This window comes from Coregonus lavaretus (assembly GCF_964263955.1).
Source record: "Coregonus lavaretus genome assembly, chromosome: 37".
In the NCBI taxonomy this organism is placed as follows: Eukaryota; Metazoa; Chordata; class Actinopteri; order Salmoniformes; family Salmonidae; genus Coregonus; species Coregonus lavaretus.
The window spans coordinates 33,749,443-33,765,807 of record NC_140024.1 but is presented as its reverse complement, the minus strand read 5'-3'; the positions used below and the strand labels follow the sequence as shown (position 1 = coordinate 33,765,807).

The 16,365-nt window shown below is 46.4% G+C and overlaps 1 protein-coding gene across 1 annotated transcript; it reads left to right on the top strand.

Annotated features, from left to right (window-relative positions):
- Positions 1-262: 262 nt before the first annotated feature.
- On the top strand, positions 263-15,052 carry LOC311111894 (very-long-chain 3-oxoacyl-CoA reductase-B-like). Its single transcript, XM_084154814.1, has 10 exons — positions 263-622; positions 7,284-7,330; positions 7,937-8,012; positions 11,598-11,705; positions 11,907-11,971; positions 12,133-12,177; positions 12,416-12,450; positions 12,691-12,838; positions 13,018-13,167; positions 13,542-15,052. The coding sequence occupies exons 1-10, from the start codon at positions 445-447 to the stop codon at positions 13,647-13,649; spliced, it is 960 nt and encodes a 319-aa protein (XP_084010940.1). The 5' UTR covers positions 263-444; the 3' UTR covers positions 13,650-15,052.
- Positions 15,053-16,365: the final 1,313 nt, after the last annotated feature.

The following is a 16,365-nucleotide window of genomic DNA, read 5'->3' as shown; positions in this document are numbered from 1 at the left end:
GTCCTGTTTGTTACTTTGGACAGTAATTACAGCACAAACCAATCAGAGATTTGAAAATCTGGTAACAAAAATATTCATCCAGTCAGATTTCATGAAAGTGTTGTCCCGCCTTCCTCGTTCATAAAGTTACAAATAATGAATGAGAATGGCTGTCTAAAAACATGTCATTGCTGTCCCACGAATTTGACGCAAATATAAACGAATCGAAAGGGAGCATGTTTTGACAGATTCCAACCTCAACAAATCAGTGATGCAAACCAGCGAATGCGGAAGTGTTAGACGCGGAAGCAAAGCCAAGTATAAAAGCACGAGCTCAAAATGACTGGACGCACCATGTTCAAGAAGCTTTTGCAATAGATTCATTTATTGTAGACAGCAATTTATGAACGCATACATTTAATCTCACAAGTTAGTTGTGAAAGCCGTGTGCGTTGTGCAAATATCATGTTGTCAACCGGAGAGGCTTTGCTACGCGCGGTGGAGACACCGCTCTTCTGGATCGGTGCGCTGACTGCGGCCTATTTCTCAGTGTGCTCAATATATCGGTTGCTGTCCGGGTTCAGAGTGTGGGTGCTGGGGAATGGACGGTTGGTATCACCTGCTAAACTCGGGAAATGGGCAGGTGAGTAGCTAGCAAGCAATATTTATATAAAGACAATGTTTGCATGGCCTCACCATTGCTTTATGGCGTGTTTGTTTTATTTTATTTCAAGTATTTGTCGCTGATGAAAGATAAGAGCCATATGTTTCGAAAGCCGTATCTCAAGCGCTAATTATTGACGTTTCTAAACGTTAAAACACAGTGTATGAATTGTAGTTCACATGAGCCATTCGTGGGCGAAGCTAATGGCTCAAAACTGTAGGGAGAAGTCAGAATGCCGCCTAGAGTTTGAGAGTTAGTAATGGGGTAGCCCTACATGTACTTCAAAACCAGTGACCCTCGACCCACTACAGAATGGTTCAGGTCAGTTTATAGTGTGAATCAGACAATACTTTGTCCTAGTTATCAGTAGGATATTGTAGCTAGTAGTCTACATGTAGTTCTCCTAGCTATCAGTAGAACATTGTAGCTAGTAGAATACATTTACAGTGTTTCCCCTAGGATTTCTTTTCTGCAGTGGTGGTAAAGTTAACCCGGGGGGCAGGCACGGTTTTAGAGGCCAACTGTAGAGACAAAAATGTTCTGTTTTTAAATGTCATTTCCTGCACTTCTACACATTTTGCCGTGGTTTATGCTGTCTGAGTGACTCTAACATTATAACTAAATCAATGGGGCCCCAATGCCATAATATTTTTAAAATTGTAGATTCTCCCGGACTGTCTAGTTTTTATTTTGGCAATGGCTAGTTCTCAAAGATCTTATAAAAAAAGATATTGCTCTGTTAACTTTACTACGTACTTTATATCTGGTTTTAGTCGTTTAAGTTTACACTGAAAACGTTTTACCATCCTGAAAAAATATTTAGGAATGTTACTGTAAATCTCTTAATTGTTTTTATTTATTTATTTTTTGGGGGGTGCCCACTGCTAAATGCATGTAGGGGAAACACTGAAAGGCTGGCCAGCCCTATTGTCCTTTGGAACCCACAGCGGACTCTGTGGTTCCTAGACAACACATCAGTATTGCGTAGGAATGGCATGAGTCTGCCTTTCCTCACAGAAGTGAGTAATAGGCTACATTAATGTTTACCCAACCTTATTGCTAGGGCAAGGCCATTCATCCATTCAGGGTTACATCATCAGGGTTACATCAACAGGGTTACCACATCAGGATTACCACCTTTGGGGTGGCAGGTAGCTTAGAGCGAGTAACCGAAAGGTCTCTAGTTCGAATCCCTGAGCCGACAAGGTGAAAAATCAGTCAATGTGCCCTTGAGCAAGGCACCTAACCCTAATTGCTCCAGGGTCACCGTTGATTATGGTAGACCCTGGCATGTGTGGAATATGCAAAAAACACATTTCCAATTCACACGTGTATTGACACACTGGTACATGTGTGAAATGGGAGAAGAGTAAGCACCCACCTAATTATTATATTTGAGTCCATCCATCTTTGAAGTGCAACCACCAGTTTAGGGCATGCGTTGACCATGTGACTGCAAAACACAGCTGCGGCTATCGCACCCAGAAGTGGACTAGCTCCAGAAAGTAATTGAATAATTGAAATCCCATTTTGAAATCAAAATAAACCCCTGGAAATTAAATTATAAATAGCACATGACAAAACGTTTTGCTAACGTTCAACTCCTGTGCTTTGGCAAATGACACGTAGTACAAGGAATGGAATGTTAACACCAAACGGGTCTGGATTTCAGGCTAGCTGTCAAGGCCTGCTGCATAGCAGTCTTATCCTGGTTTGCTCATGTTTGCAGCAAAGGGAAATTATAAATGTGGGAACATTTCAACCAAGTTTGACATGCATTATGTAGCTTATTTAGAAACACTGTGAATAGCTATTGGACAGCTCTTCCCCCTTGCTCACTGGCGCAGAGGTGACTGAGAGAACGGCCTGATTATGTAAGAAGACTAGAGCCATTCATAGAGGAGGCAGAGGACTCAGGGTGTTCTGTTTAAATTACACTTACCGCTGTGTGTGTTGTGGAGCAGCATCACGTAACAGAGGGTGCATATCTCTAGCCCCACCTCCCATTTCATAAAAACCTATATTCACCATCTTTCTGTGGGGTTCACCTCCCATTCATAAAAGCCGATATTCACCATCTTTCCCTCCCCCCTCGTCCCGTTCTGAGCTTCCCCCACCCTGTCTTTTTCTGTCACGACACCTGCTCTGTCTCGACACAATGGTTATTTAGACTATTCTATTGTCAAGTCCTTTTATTGAAATGCATTGGCTCATGGGTAATATCTGGTGTGGTTGACAGATTTGTTGGACACTGGTAACCATAAGTGGATCGCTCCTCTCTCTGTCATTGGTTGAAGGAGGTCGTTCTCAGGTCATGTACTGACACACATTGTTACGTTCCACACCGGTGTTCTTCTGACTGCTTCGAGTATGACAGGAAGGGGGATCTTTTAGAACAAAAAAATGAAACGCAAGTTTAAAAAAGTTAATATTTTCCTAGAATTTATTACAATTGACTAAAAACAAATATGCTTTGGAGGAGGGATCTTTGACACTGCATTTGTAAATCATTATTTAGAAATAATTGCTGAAAGTTGGGATATTAATTCAATATTGGCCACTTTATCAATGCAAATGTGCAATTTGAGGAAAAAAGCTAAAGTGTAAATGCAGGCTGAGACTTGAGCTTTACGCCATAAATGGGATTTATGATGTGTGAAAAACATTGCATTTTTAGAGATGTAGCTATTTCACCACAGTTCCTCCACCTTGCCTCCTCTTAGCAATGGCTGCATCACTAAATACAGGCCAGGAGATGACGTCTGTCTGGATATTGTTCAGTAATGTATATAGATAGACATGTGCCCCCCTATCCAAGGAGGCATGCTGCTGTACAAAGTGGTGGTCTGAACAGAATATGCAACACATTTTTAAGACTAAAGAACCAGGGGTTGTAGAACCAGGGGTTAGCCATGAAATTGTTTGTAAAAAAAAGTAAGACAGATGAATAAGGTGTGTGTGTTTCCAACCGTCCATAAGTAAGAGGAAAGATGGGGCGAGGAATGCTGAGGTGTGTGAAGAACCGCTGGGAGCAGCAGCTCGTTGGTATTCTGTGCAGCGACTGTTCTAGACGAGGTTGCAGCCTTCTGCTATTTTAAATCTGCAGTTCTTTTTTTAGCTCAGAATATTCAGCAGCAGAAGCACCGCTGTCTGTGACTGAGAGGCAGGGCTTTTTTTATTGTGATTTTAAAAATAAATAAAAACCTTTTTTTTTGGATTTTTATAACCACATTTTAGTTTCTTGACGATATGAGGATGTTGGATGCCATTCAAGGCCGTCTAGGTTAGGTCCTATGAGTAGAGATTCTTCCATAACCTAGCATATATTTGATGGGGGCTCTTCAAATTGACACTTTTTAAAATTTTTATTTGAGTGAATGGAAGGAACATGCCTTGAGCTCCAAACATTGAGTTTAATTCTTAAACAATGTTAAAATAACCAGGGGAAGCTTGCCCTGTCGTCCATACAGACTCTCCCTCACTTCCCCTCTGTTCAATCGCTCCGTTCTATTTTTAGCTGGTCCCAGGATCCATGGTCATCTCTCTCCCTCCCTCCTCTCTGGTCTCGTGCCTGGCTGCTTCTCATCTTCCTCTGCTTTAATCACCAAGGCAACAGCAGTGGAGAGTTGGGTATAGTGCAGGAGGGATGGGTGGAGAGTTGGGTATAGTGAAGGTGGAGAGTTGGGTATAGTGAAGGTGGAGAGTTGGGTATAGTGAAGGTGGAGAGTTGGGTATAGTGAAGGTGGAGAGTTGGGTATAGTGAAGGTGGAGAGTTGGGTATAGTGAAGGTGGAGAGTTGGGTATAGTGAAGGTGGAGAGTTGGGTATAGTGAAGGAGGGGGGGGGTGGGGAGTTGGGTATAGTGAAGGAGGGGGGGTGGAGAGTTGGGTATAGTGAAGGAGGGGGGGTGGGGAGTTGGGTATAGTGAAGGAGGGGTGGGTGGAGAGTTGGGTATAGTAAAGGTGGGGAGTTGGGTATAGTGAAGGAGGGGGGGTGGAGAGTTGGGTATAGTGAAGGGGGGGGGTGGAGAGTTGGGTATAGTGAAGGTGGGGAGTTGGGTATAGTGAAGGAGGGGGGGGGGGGGTGGAGAGTTGGGTATAGTGAAGGTGGGGAGTTGGGTATAGTGAAGGGGGGGGGGGGTGGAGAGTTGGGTGTAGTGAAGGAGGGAGGGGGTGGGTGGAGAGTTTGAGAGCTGGAAAACAAAGTATTTTGCTGCTCTAGCTTGCGGTTTGAGGGTGAGAGGGAGGCAGCCTCACTTGGTTCTATTTTGAACCTGAGGTGAGGCCAACTGAGCCCACTGACAGCAGGTAAAGGGGCCAACTGAGCCCACTGACAGCAGGTAAAGGCTAAATAAAGCTACTGCTGTCTCTGCAGTGCCAGGCTGCCTGCACCGGGGTGGCAGAGGAAGGCCAAGGAGCCTGTCCTGCTGCACCCTTCCTCCCCGCCATCTCAGTACCGGTAGTCCTCTTCCTCCTCAATCTTTCACAAATATTCTCTTTTTCGCTCTCTCTCTCGTCCTCCTCTCTCTCTCTCGTCCTCCTCTCTCTCTCTCGTCCTCCTCTCTCTCTCTCGTCTCCTCTCTCTCTCTCGTCCTCCTCTCTCTCTCTCTCGTCCTCCTCTCTCTCTCTCTCGTCCTCCTATCTCTCTCTCTCGTCCTCCTATCTCTCTCTCTCGTCCTCTCTCTCTCTCTCTCTCTCCTCTCTCTCTCTCTCTCGTCCTCCTCTCTCTCTCTCGTCCTCCTCTCTCTCTCTCTCGTCTCCTCTCTCTCTCTCTCGTCCTCCTCTCTCTCTCTCTCGTCCTCCTCTCTCTCTCTCTCTCTCGTCCTCTCTCTCTCTCTCTCTCTCCTCTCTCTCTCTCTCTCTCTCGTCCTCCTCTCTCTCTCTCTCTCTCCCTCTCTCTCTCTCTCGTCCTCCTCTCTCTCTCTCGTCCTCCTCTCTCTCTCTCGTCCTCCTCTCTCTCTCTCTCTCTCTCGTCCTCCTCTCTCTCTCTCTCTCTCGTCCTCCTCTCTCTCTCTCGTCCTCTCTCTCTCTCTCTCGTCCTCCTCTCTCTCTCTCGTCCTCCTCTCTCTCTCTCTCGTCCTCCTCTCTCTCTCTCTCTCCTCTTCTCTCTCTCTCTCTCGTCCTCTTCTCTCTCTCTCTCTCGTCCTCTTCTCTCTCTCTCTCTCGTCCTCTTCTCTCTCTCTCTCTCGTCCTCTTCTCTCTCTCTCTCTCGTCCTCTTCTCTCTCTCTCTCTCGTCCTCTTCTCTCTCTCTCTCTCGTCCTCTTCTCTCTCTCTCTCTCGTCCTCCTCTCTCTCTCTCTCGTCCTCCTCTCTCTCTCTCTCGTCCTCCTCTCTCTCTCTCGTCCTCCTCTCTCTCTCTCTCTCTCTCTCTCGTCCTCCTCTCTCTCTCTCTCTCTCTCGTCCTCTCTCTCTCGCTCTCTCTGTCCTCCTCTCTCTCTCGCTCTCTCGTCCTCCTCTCTCTCTCGCTCTCTCGTCCTCCTCTCTCTCTCTCTCTCGTCCTCCTCTCTCTCTCTCTCTCTCGTCCTCCTCTCTCTCTCTCTCTCTCGTCCTCCTCTCTCTCTCTCTCTCTCGTCCTCCTCTCTCTCTCTCTCTCTCGTCCTCCTCTCTCTCTCTCGTCCTTCTCTCTCTCGTCCTCTGTCTCTCTCTCTCGTCCTCTGTCTCTCTCTCTCGTCCCCTGTCTCTCTCGTCCTGTCTCTCTCTCTCGTCCTCTGTCTCTCTCTCTCGTCCTCTGTCTCTCTCGCTCGTCCTCTGTCTCTCTCGCTCGTCCTCTGTCTCTCTCGCTCGTCCTCTGTCTCTCTCGCTCGTCCTCTGTCTCTCTCGCTCGTCCTCTGTCTCTCTCGCTCGTCCTCTGTCTCTCTCGCTCGTCCTCTGTCTCTCTCGCTCGTCCTCTGTCTCTCTCGCTCGTCCTCTGTCTCTCTCGCTCGTCCTCTGTCTCTCTCGCTCGTCCTCTGTCTCTCTCGCTCGTCCTCTGTCTCTCTCGCTCGTCCTCTGTCTCTCTCGCTCGTCCTCTGTCTCTCTCGCTCGTCCTCTGTCTCTCTCGCTCGTCCTCTGTCTCTCTCGCTCGTCCTCTGTCTCTCTCGCTCGTCCTCTGTCTCTCGCTCGTCCTCCTCTCTCTCTCTCTCGCTCGTCCTTCTCTCTCTCGCTCGTCCTTCTCTCTCTCTCTCTCTCGTCCTTCTCTCTCTCTCTCTCTCTCTCTCGTCCTTCTCTCTCTCTCTCTCTCTCTGTCCTTCTCTCTCTCTCGCTCGTCCTCCTCTCTCTCTCTCTCTCTCAAATGACCGTACCACAGGTGGCAGTGGAAGGACACAGAATGCATTGTTCATGTCATCATTTTTATGTGGCATATAATTTTTCACGACATTTATACAAATATTTAAATGCTGATGTATTTCACCCAGGTCTGATGCATTGACTGAGTACTGCTTGACACAAATAGGCTTGTGACCACGTTGACTAGAATGGAATCTGTGTGCTCTTGCGCTTTTAGTGTTTTTTTTTCGGGGTCAGTTTTGTGTGCAGTGTGTTTGTTTACCCTTGACTAAAACCCCCTCTCCCCTCGTTCGTCTTCCCCCTCTCCCCTCGTTCGTCTTCCCCCTCTCCCCTCGTTCGTCTTCCCCCTCTCCCCTCGTTTGTCTTCCCCTTCAGTTGTGACGGGAGCCACGGATGGAATCGGGAAAGCCTATGCGGAGGATGTAAGAGATTCCCGGAGTTTGGGAAAACCACAGTGATTCATCAGAGAGAGGGGGGGGGGGAGAGAGAGGTTTAACCATGAGGTCGGAAGTAGTGACTGTCTCTCACACACACACACACACACACACACACGTTTGCCTTTTGCGAGCAAGCGCTGAGGGATTAATGGTCCTATGTAGCTCAATTGGTAGAGCATAGCGCTTGTAACGCAAGGGTAGTGGGTTCGATCCCCGGGACCACCCATAAGTAAACATGTATGCACACATGACTGTAAGTCGCTTTGGATAAAAGCGTCTGCTAAATGGCATATTATATTATTATGCTGCATAGCCAGGGCAGAATTCATTTTAAAGTACAATCATTTGTCAAAGGATTTCCCATCAGTTGACAGCCTCATAATAAATGGCCTGCTTGATAACAGTTAGTGCTATCCTTCTCAGTGTTGACGATGGGTGTTGTGATTTGAGTGTTTTAGATCGTGGATTTGGGTGCAGTTGGGTGTGGTAGTGTTGAATGTTTGACCCTCTTTAATGGCCGGTCTTAATGATGGTCTTAGTGTTCAGTGTCCATGTTGATGTTGGTTTCTAGCAGTTGGTCTGTCTCCACAGCTGGCTCGGAGGGGTTTTTCCATTGTGCTGATCAGCCGCACCCAGGAGAAGCTGGATGATGTGGCCAAGTCCATCGGTGAGTGGTTACAACTGGGGCATGTTCATTAGGCAGAAAACAGGAACAAACTGGGAGGGAATACCTGGGCTCGCATTTTTGATTCCCGTTGTAAAATATATTAAAACACTTTCCGTTGGTTCCCCTAACCAACGCAAACCTGTTTGTGTGATCGTGTAGATGGATATCTGGACCTGTTGATGTGTGTTCGTGTAGATGGATATCTGGACCTGTTTGGCGTAGATGGATATCTGGACCTGTTTGGCGTAGATGGATATCTGGACCTGTTTGGCGTAGATGGGTATCTGGACCTGTTTGGTGTAGACGGGTATCTGGACCTGTTTGGCGTAGACGGGTATCTGGACCTGTTTGGCGTAGACGGGTATCTGGACCTGTTTGGCGTAGACGGGTATCTGGACCTGTTTGGTGTAGACGGGTATCTGGACCTGTTTGGTGTAGACGGGTATCTGGACCTGTTTGGCGTAGACGGGTATCTGGACCTGTTTGGCGTAGACGGGTATCTGGACCTGTTTGGCGTAGACGGGTATCTGGACCTGTTTGGTGTAGACGGGTATCTGGACCTGTTTGGTGTAGACGGATATCTGGACCTGTTTGGTGTAGATGGATATCTGGACCTGTTTGGTGTAGATGGGTATCTGGACCTGTTTGGTGTAGATGGGTATCTGGACCTGTTTGGTGTAGACGGGTATCTGGACCTGTTTGGTGTAGACGGGTATCTGGACCTGTTTGGCGTAGACGGGTATCTGGACCTGTTTGGCGTAGACGGGTATCTGGACCTGTTTGGCGTAGACGGGTATCTGGACCTGTTTGGCGTAGACGGGTATCTGGACCTGTTTGGCGTAGACGGGTATCTGGACCTGTTTGGCGTAGACGGGTATCTGGACCTGTTTGGCGTAGACGGGTATCTGGACCTGTTTGGCGTAGACGGGTATCTGGACCTGTTTGGCGTAGACGGGTATCTGGACCTGTTTGGCGTAGACGGGTATCTGGACCTGTTTGGCGTAGACGGGTATCTGGACCTGTTTGGCGTAGACGGGTATCTGGACCTGTTTGGCGTAGACGGGTATCTGGACCTGTTTGGCGTAGACGGGTATCTGGACCTGTTTGGCGTAGACGGGTATCTGGACCTGTTTGGCGTAGACGGGTATCTGGACCTGTTTGGCGTAGACGGGTATCTGGACCTGTTTGGCGTAGACGGGTATCTGGACCTGTTTGGCGTAGACGGGTATCTGGACCTGTTTGGCGTAGACGGGTATCTGGACCTGTTTGGCGTAGACGGGTATCTGGACCTGTTTGGTGTAGACGGGTATCTGGACCTGTTTGGCGTAGACGGGTATCTGGACCTGTTTGGCGTAGACGGGTATCTGGACCTGTTTGGCGTAGACGGGTATCTGGACCTGTTTGGTGTAGATGGGTATCTGGACCTGTTTGGTGTAGACGGGTATCTGGACCTGTTTGGTGTAGACGGGTATCTGGACCTGTTTGGCGTAGACGGGTATCTGGACCTGTTTGGCGTAGACGGGTATCTGGACCTGTTTGGCGTAGACGGGTATCTGGACCTGTTTGGCGTAGACGGGTATCTGGACCTGTTTGGCGTAGACGGGTATCTGGACCTGTTTGGCGTAGACGGGTATCTGGACCTGTTTGGCGTAGACGGGTATCTGGACCTGTTTGGCGTAGACGGGTATCTGGACCTGTTTGGCGTAGACGGGTATCTGGACCTGTTTGGCGTAGACGGGTATCTGGACCTGTTTGGCGTAGACGGGTATCTGGACCTGTTTGGTGTAGACGGGTATCTGGACCTGTTTGGCGTAGACGGGTATCTGGACCTGTTTGGCGTAGACGGGTATCTGGACCTGTTTGGCGTAGACGGGTATCTGGACCTGTTTGGTGTAGACGGGTATCTGGACCTGTTTGGCGTAGACGGGTATCTGGACCTGTTTGGCGTAGACGGGTATCTGGACCTGTTTGGCGTAGACGGGTATCTGGACCTGTTTGGTGTAGATGGGTATCTGGACCTGTTTGGTGTAGACGGGTATCTGGACCTGTTTGGTGTAGACGGGTATCTGGACCTGTTTGGCGTAGACGGGTATCTGGACCTGTTTGGCGTAGACGGGTATCTGGACCTGTTTGGCGTAGACGGGTATCTGGACCTGTTTGGCGTAGACGGGTATCTGGACCTGTTTGGCGTAGACGGGTATCTGGACCTGTTTGGCGTAGACGGGTATCTGGACCTGTTTGGCGTAGACGGGTATCTGGACCTGTTTGGCGTAGACGGGTATCTGGACCTGTTTGGCGTAGACGGGTATCTGGACCTGTTTGGCGTAGACGGGTATCTGGACCTGTTTGGTGTAGACGGGTATCTGGACCTGTTTGGCGTAGACGGGTATCTGGATATGAATAACATACAGAAGGCATCATGGAGTGCTTGTTCCTCTGTGTGTGGAGAAGTTCCATACTGGTGAGTTTGAGTAATATTACATGCTACACACAGTCAGCTTTGGAAGTGAGGCTGTTGACAAGCCAACAATATCTTTACATTGATGGTGAGTGATGCTGGTATATTCCAACAGGACACTAGGAGTCCTCTGTGGACTGTTTTAATGGAGCTGTGGTATTGTGACTGGTTTTTATAATGGAGCTGTGGTATTGTGACTGGTTTTTATAATGGAGCTGTGGTATTGTGACTGGTTTTTATAATGGAGCTGTGGTATTGACTGGTTTTTATAATGGAGCTGTGGTATTGACTGGTTTTTATAATGGAGCTGTGGTATTGACTGGTTTTGTAATGGAGCTGTGGTATTGTGACTGGTTTTTATAATGGAGCTATGGTATTGACTGGTTTTTATAATGGAGCTGTGGTATTGTGACTGGTTTTATAATGGAGCTGTGGTATTGTGACTGGTTTTTATAATGGAGCTGTGGTATTGACTGGTTTTTATAATGGAGCTGTGGTATTGACTGGTTTTTATAATGGTGCTGTGGTATTGTGACTGGTTTTGTAATGGAGCTGTGGTATTGTGACTGGTTTTTATAATGGAGCTGTGGTATTGACTGGTTTTTATAATGGAGCTGTGGTATTGTGACTGGTTTTTATAATGGAGCTGTGGTATTGTGACTGGTTTTTATAATGGAGCTGTGGTATTGTGACTGGTTTTTATGATGGAGCTGTGGTATTGACTGGTTTTTATGATGGAGCTGTGGTATTGACTGGTTTTTATAATGGAGCTGTGGTATTGACTGGTTTTTATAATGGAGCTGTGGTATTGACTGGTTTTTATAATGGAGCTGTGGTATTGACTGGTTTTTATAATGGAGCTGTGGTATTGACTGGTTTTTATAATGGAGCTGTGGTATTGTGAGTAAAAAAATAAAATGGTAAACCAAGTTTGGGGAATCCCTGGACTAGAGGAGAATTAGTCTTTCTCTAGTTCTCTTATGTGACGGGGCCCTCTGCTGGTCACTGGTGTATTGACATCTGAATCCCCCTCTACAGTTTCTCTGTTAATGGGGATATCCTCACAGATCATTCCGTACCTTTTTAATTTTACAGTAATGACGTCTTGCATGTGTCTTCCCTCCTAGAGAGCAAATATGGCGTTGAGACCAAATCCATCGCTGTAGACTTCAGTGCGTCTGACATATATCCCAAGATTGAAGCTGGTCTTACTGGGCTAGAGATTGGTGTTCTGGGTAAGTGAGAGAGGCAGTCTTCGACAGTGACAGTTGTTTTTTGTGAATCATTCAGAGGGTATGGTTCTCTGTGGATGCCCTCCTTTGTTTAGAAGTTGGAAATCAAGTGCAGAGAGGCATTTGTTGATCACTTCTTTCATTCCCTTAAATGATCTTGTATTTGAAAGTCCTGACTCTATTCCGTATGGCTTTTATCCATAGTGAATAATGTGGGAATGTCCTACTCCTATCCTGAATTCTTCCTCAACGTTCCCAACCTGGATAGTGTAAGTCTGAATGGCCTTGTGGATTGTTCACTTCCCATCTATTGTGTACCAAGATGACCTATGACCTCTAGAGGTCAATCACACATGCTGTTCTATGAAAACATTACGCCTCAGAGATGATGAACCCAGAACTAAATAGTTTTTTGTTCTGCCCCTTGCAGTTCATCGAAACAATGGTGAACATCAACATCACCTCTGTTTGCCAGGTGAGTCCTCATTATGGGAAAGGAAGGCTAGCGATACAGAAATGAACAATTTATTAATGAACAGTCTTTATTTTATTTTTTTTACTTTATCTGTCACGCACCACAATGAGTGAACACACACACACACACACACACAGTCTGCCATGTAAGGGATGAGGCAGAGGATTGCTACCCAGCCCAAAGCGACAGCATGCTTTCTGCTCTCTAACACCCACAATCTCTGTCTCTCTTTATGCAGATGACACGTATGGTGCTACCTGGGATGGTAGAGAGGTACGTGGAGGGAGGGAGGGACGGAGGTGGTGAAGGTATCTGGGGTTCCCAGGGAGGGAATGGTTGTCAGTTAGTAGAGCCGCTCTGGTCAGTGGAGATTCTCCCACTCGCTCTGCCCAAACTGTAACGCTTATTCCCAAACTCTTATGTGCTCATGTACTGAGGTGTGATGTTGTCCGGCACCAGAGGTTCGTTTTGTCTCTGAGCCCTAAACATCAGATTGAGTGTCACCTGTTTCAGGAAAAAGGGGGCCATCCTCAACATCTCTTCTGCCAGTGGGATGTACCCTTGTCCCCTCCTCACGGTCTATTCTGCCTCGAAGGCGTTTGTGGACTTCTTCTCCCGAGGGCTGGAGGCTGAGTACAAGAGCAAAGGGCTCCTCATCCAGGTGAGACTGAAGACTGACCTGTTTTAACCAATGATTTATATATACACTAGATGACTGGCAGGGGGCGCTGTGTTGAAGCCACCATGCCTCCATCTTGACACTGGAGGTAGGAGTTTGTTCTGAAACCAGGGAGGGAGCATCCATTGTAAATGTGAGTAACAGCCATCTCTCCTCTCCAGAGTGTCCTGCCGTTCTTTGTGGCCACCAAGCTGAGTAAGATCCGGCGGGCCACACTGGACAAGCCCAACCCTGACCGCTATGTGGCCGCAGAGCTCAACACAGTGGGGCTGCAGAGCCAGACCAACGGCTACCTGCCTCACGCAGTCATGGTAGGGGCGGGCTGACGATACCATACTTCATTGTCCATTTCCGTGGACATTTGTAGGGTTCAGGATGACCGCTTTTATCACAAGGTTGAACAAGTAGCTACTTGTCAGGTTATACCAGATTTTACCGCATCAGCTTACGAAGCTTCTTCCATGATAGTTAGCCACAAATGAGCATTGCTTGAAGCTCTCATGCTTTTGCAAATGCATAACTATTCCAGGGGTAAGTATCTTAACGCAAGTTAATAGGAATGAATACAGAATTTGACTGTAAATACCCACAAATTATGACATTAACCATGAAAACGATGAAAGTAACAGGCATGGATTACCAGACCAGATTGTAAGTGATAATGGTATTTATTTTTTCCCCTCAGGGCTGGCTGACCACAGTGCTGTGCCCTGCCAGGCTCCTGAACAGCTACATCATGGGATTGCACCTGGGGATGCGCTCCCGCTACCTGAAGAAACAGAAGCAGGGTTAAGAGACGATCAGGGAAAAGGGGACGGCTCCTTCTGTTCTTACGTCATCACGGACCAAGGACAGGGCTGTCAGACTGCTACTGTGTTGTCTACTGTGTTCTTCACTGAGCCCTGGCTTGGATAATGGTGTCTATGGAGGAACTTCCTGGAGTTGGAACACCTTGTGTTGAAACATTGACCAGCCACTTAAACATAATTCACTAAGTTAAATTAAACTGTTGAAGTAACATTTTCTTGTGGACAGGTATTAGGAGCTGCTCTTGTGAGCTACGCTTTGGGAAAAAAAACAATGCTAGTCGCCACTTATTTCTTCACAGTAATGTTATATTCTTCTTGTTGGAGTCTAGGTGAACTCAGATAAACCAAATATTTAAATACATGGATTTGACTCATTTATGAAAGTTAATTGGCAAAGGGCAGGAAAATAAAAGTAATCCCTGGATTGCTTTACAATGGAAAAGGTTGTTGTGGACAAATCATGTATTCATTAATTTAAATGAATGTACTAAAGGGAGGATAAGGAAACAGCATTAACGGAATGGTTCCTTTTTGCATACTGGATGGATTGATGTCCAGTTTGAAGGAGGATATTGTGTGTCTGCTAGCATGTCAGCAACTAGGGAATGGGTCGAGTTAGCCGGTTGGTCTTCAATACAGAAGGGACACAACTTACATGTAATTCTCTGTTCATCAAGGCGGTGTCCCATTTAAAAAATAAAATAAAAATAAAAAAAAGCAGGAAGTAGTACGCATACTTTAGATACAAGCTCTTTAACTGTTGATGGGTTTAACAGGCCAGGGCATTTACTGTTGAACCGAATGTCTTGTCCAACTGTTTTGTCCTTCTCACCCTCAAGTCACTTTCTTCCAAGCCAGTCAGTGGTCTGTTAACAGAGGTTTCTGCTTTAACATGCTTTATACGCAGTTTTTTTGTTGTTATTCTTAAGCATTTCATCATGACCCCCCAAAAATAGTTTGAAACATTTGTGATTTTGTCTTCAAACTGTACAGCATAATATCAGATTTACATCTTACTCCATGTGCTCACCAAGGCACACACATTGTTATTTGGTTGTGCTGATGAAAGCTTTGCATTTGATTGTTTTTAGATGCATTTAAGTAACAAGGTCTTTAACATTGTGAGAATTGTAAGGTTTGGTCGAGAGCTCTGGTATATTCCCAATCTGTTGTCATGGCCACATCAATAAAACACTGGTCAACCATCTATCTGGTATATTCCCAGTCTGTTGTCATGGCCACATCAATAAAACACTGGTCAACCATCTATCTGGTATATTCCCAGACTGTTGTCATGGCCACATCAATAAAACACTGGTCAACCATCTATCTGGTATATTCCCAGACTGTTGTCATGGCCACATCAATAAAACACTGGTCAACCATCTATTCCCTCATGTGGTCTTTAACATAAGAGATGATAGCTGATTAATTACCTGCTTCTGTATTTGAATAGCATTTCCTTTCCACTCCCAACCGTCTTGAAATAGATGTTGAGATATGAGGTGATGCAATCTACGCCATCATAATTCCTCTACTTCCTTTCACCGGGTAAGAGTCATGTGGACCCTCATCTGGGAATTCACTGTGGATATCATCTGATCTGTGTGTCACTTGCAGAGACTGGGCTTTCTTTATGGACTGTAACTGAAGCTCCATATAGCAGACTGGGCTTTCTTTATGGACTGTAACTGAAGCTCCATATTGCAGAGACTGGGCTTTCCTTATGGACTGTAACTGAAGCTCCATATAGCAGACTGGGCTTTCTTAATGGACTGTAACTGAAGCTCCATATAGCAGAGACTGGGCTTTCTTTATGGGCTGTAACTGAAGCTCCATATAGCAGAGACTGGGCTTTCTTTATGGGCTGTAGCTGAAGCTCCATATAGCAGAGACTGGGGCTTTCATTATGGGCTGTAACTGAAGCTCCATATATCAGAGACTGGGCTTTCCTTATGGGCTGTAACTGAAGCTCCATATAGCATAGACTGGGCTTTCTTTATGGACTGTAACTGAAGCTGCATATATCAGACTGGGCTTTCTTTATGGACTGTAACTGAAGCTCCATATAGCAGAGACTGGGCTTTCTTAATGGACTGTAACTGAAGCTCCATATAGCAGAGACTGGGCTTTCATTATGGACTGTAACTGAAGCTCCATATAGCAGAGACTGGGCTTTCTTTATGGGCTGTAACTGAAGCTCCACATAGCAGAGACTGGGCTTTCTTTATGGACTGTAACTGAAGCTCCATATAGCAGAGACTGGGCTTTCTTTATGGACTGTAACTGAAGCTCCATGTAGCAGAGACTGGGCTTTCCTTATGGACTGTAACTGAAGCTCCATATAGCAGAGACTGGGCTTTCCTTATGGACTGTAACTGAAGCTCCATATAGCAGAGACTGGGCTTTCCTTATGGACTGTAACTGAAGCTCCATATAGCAGAGACTGGGCTTTCCTTATGGACTGTAACTGAAGCTCCATATAGCAGAGACTGGGCTTTCCTTATGGACTGTAACTGAAGCTCCATATAGCAGAGACTGGGTGTTAGATTAATTTGTATTTTAAGAATAATGACTAAAGGATTTCACCCCAAATACAGTATAAATGTGTGAACTGTGTTAGAATTATAATGTATTGTCAACCTACTAACAGAGGGGGGCGGGACTAAACATTCCAGGGTGAAGGGGACTGAGAAGACG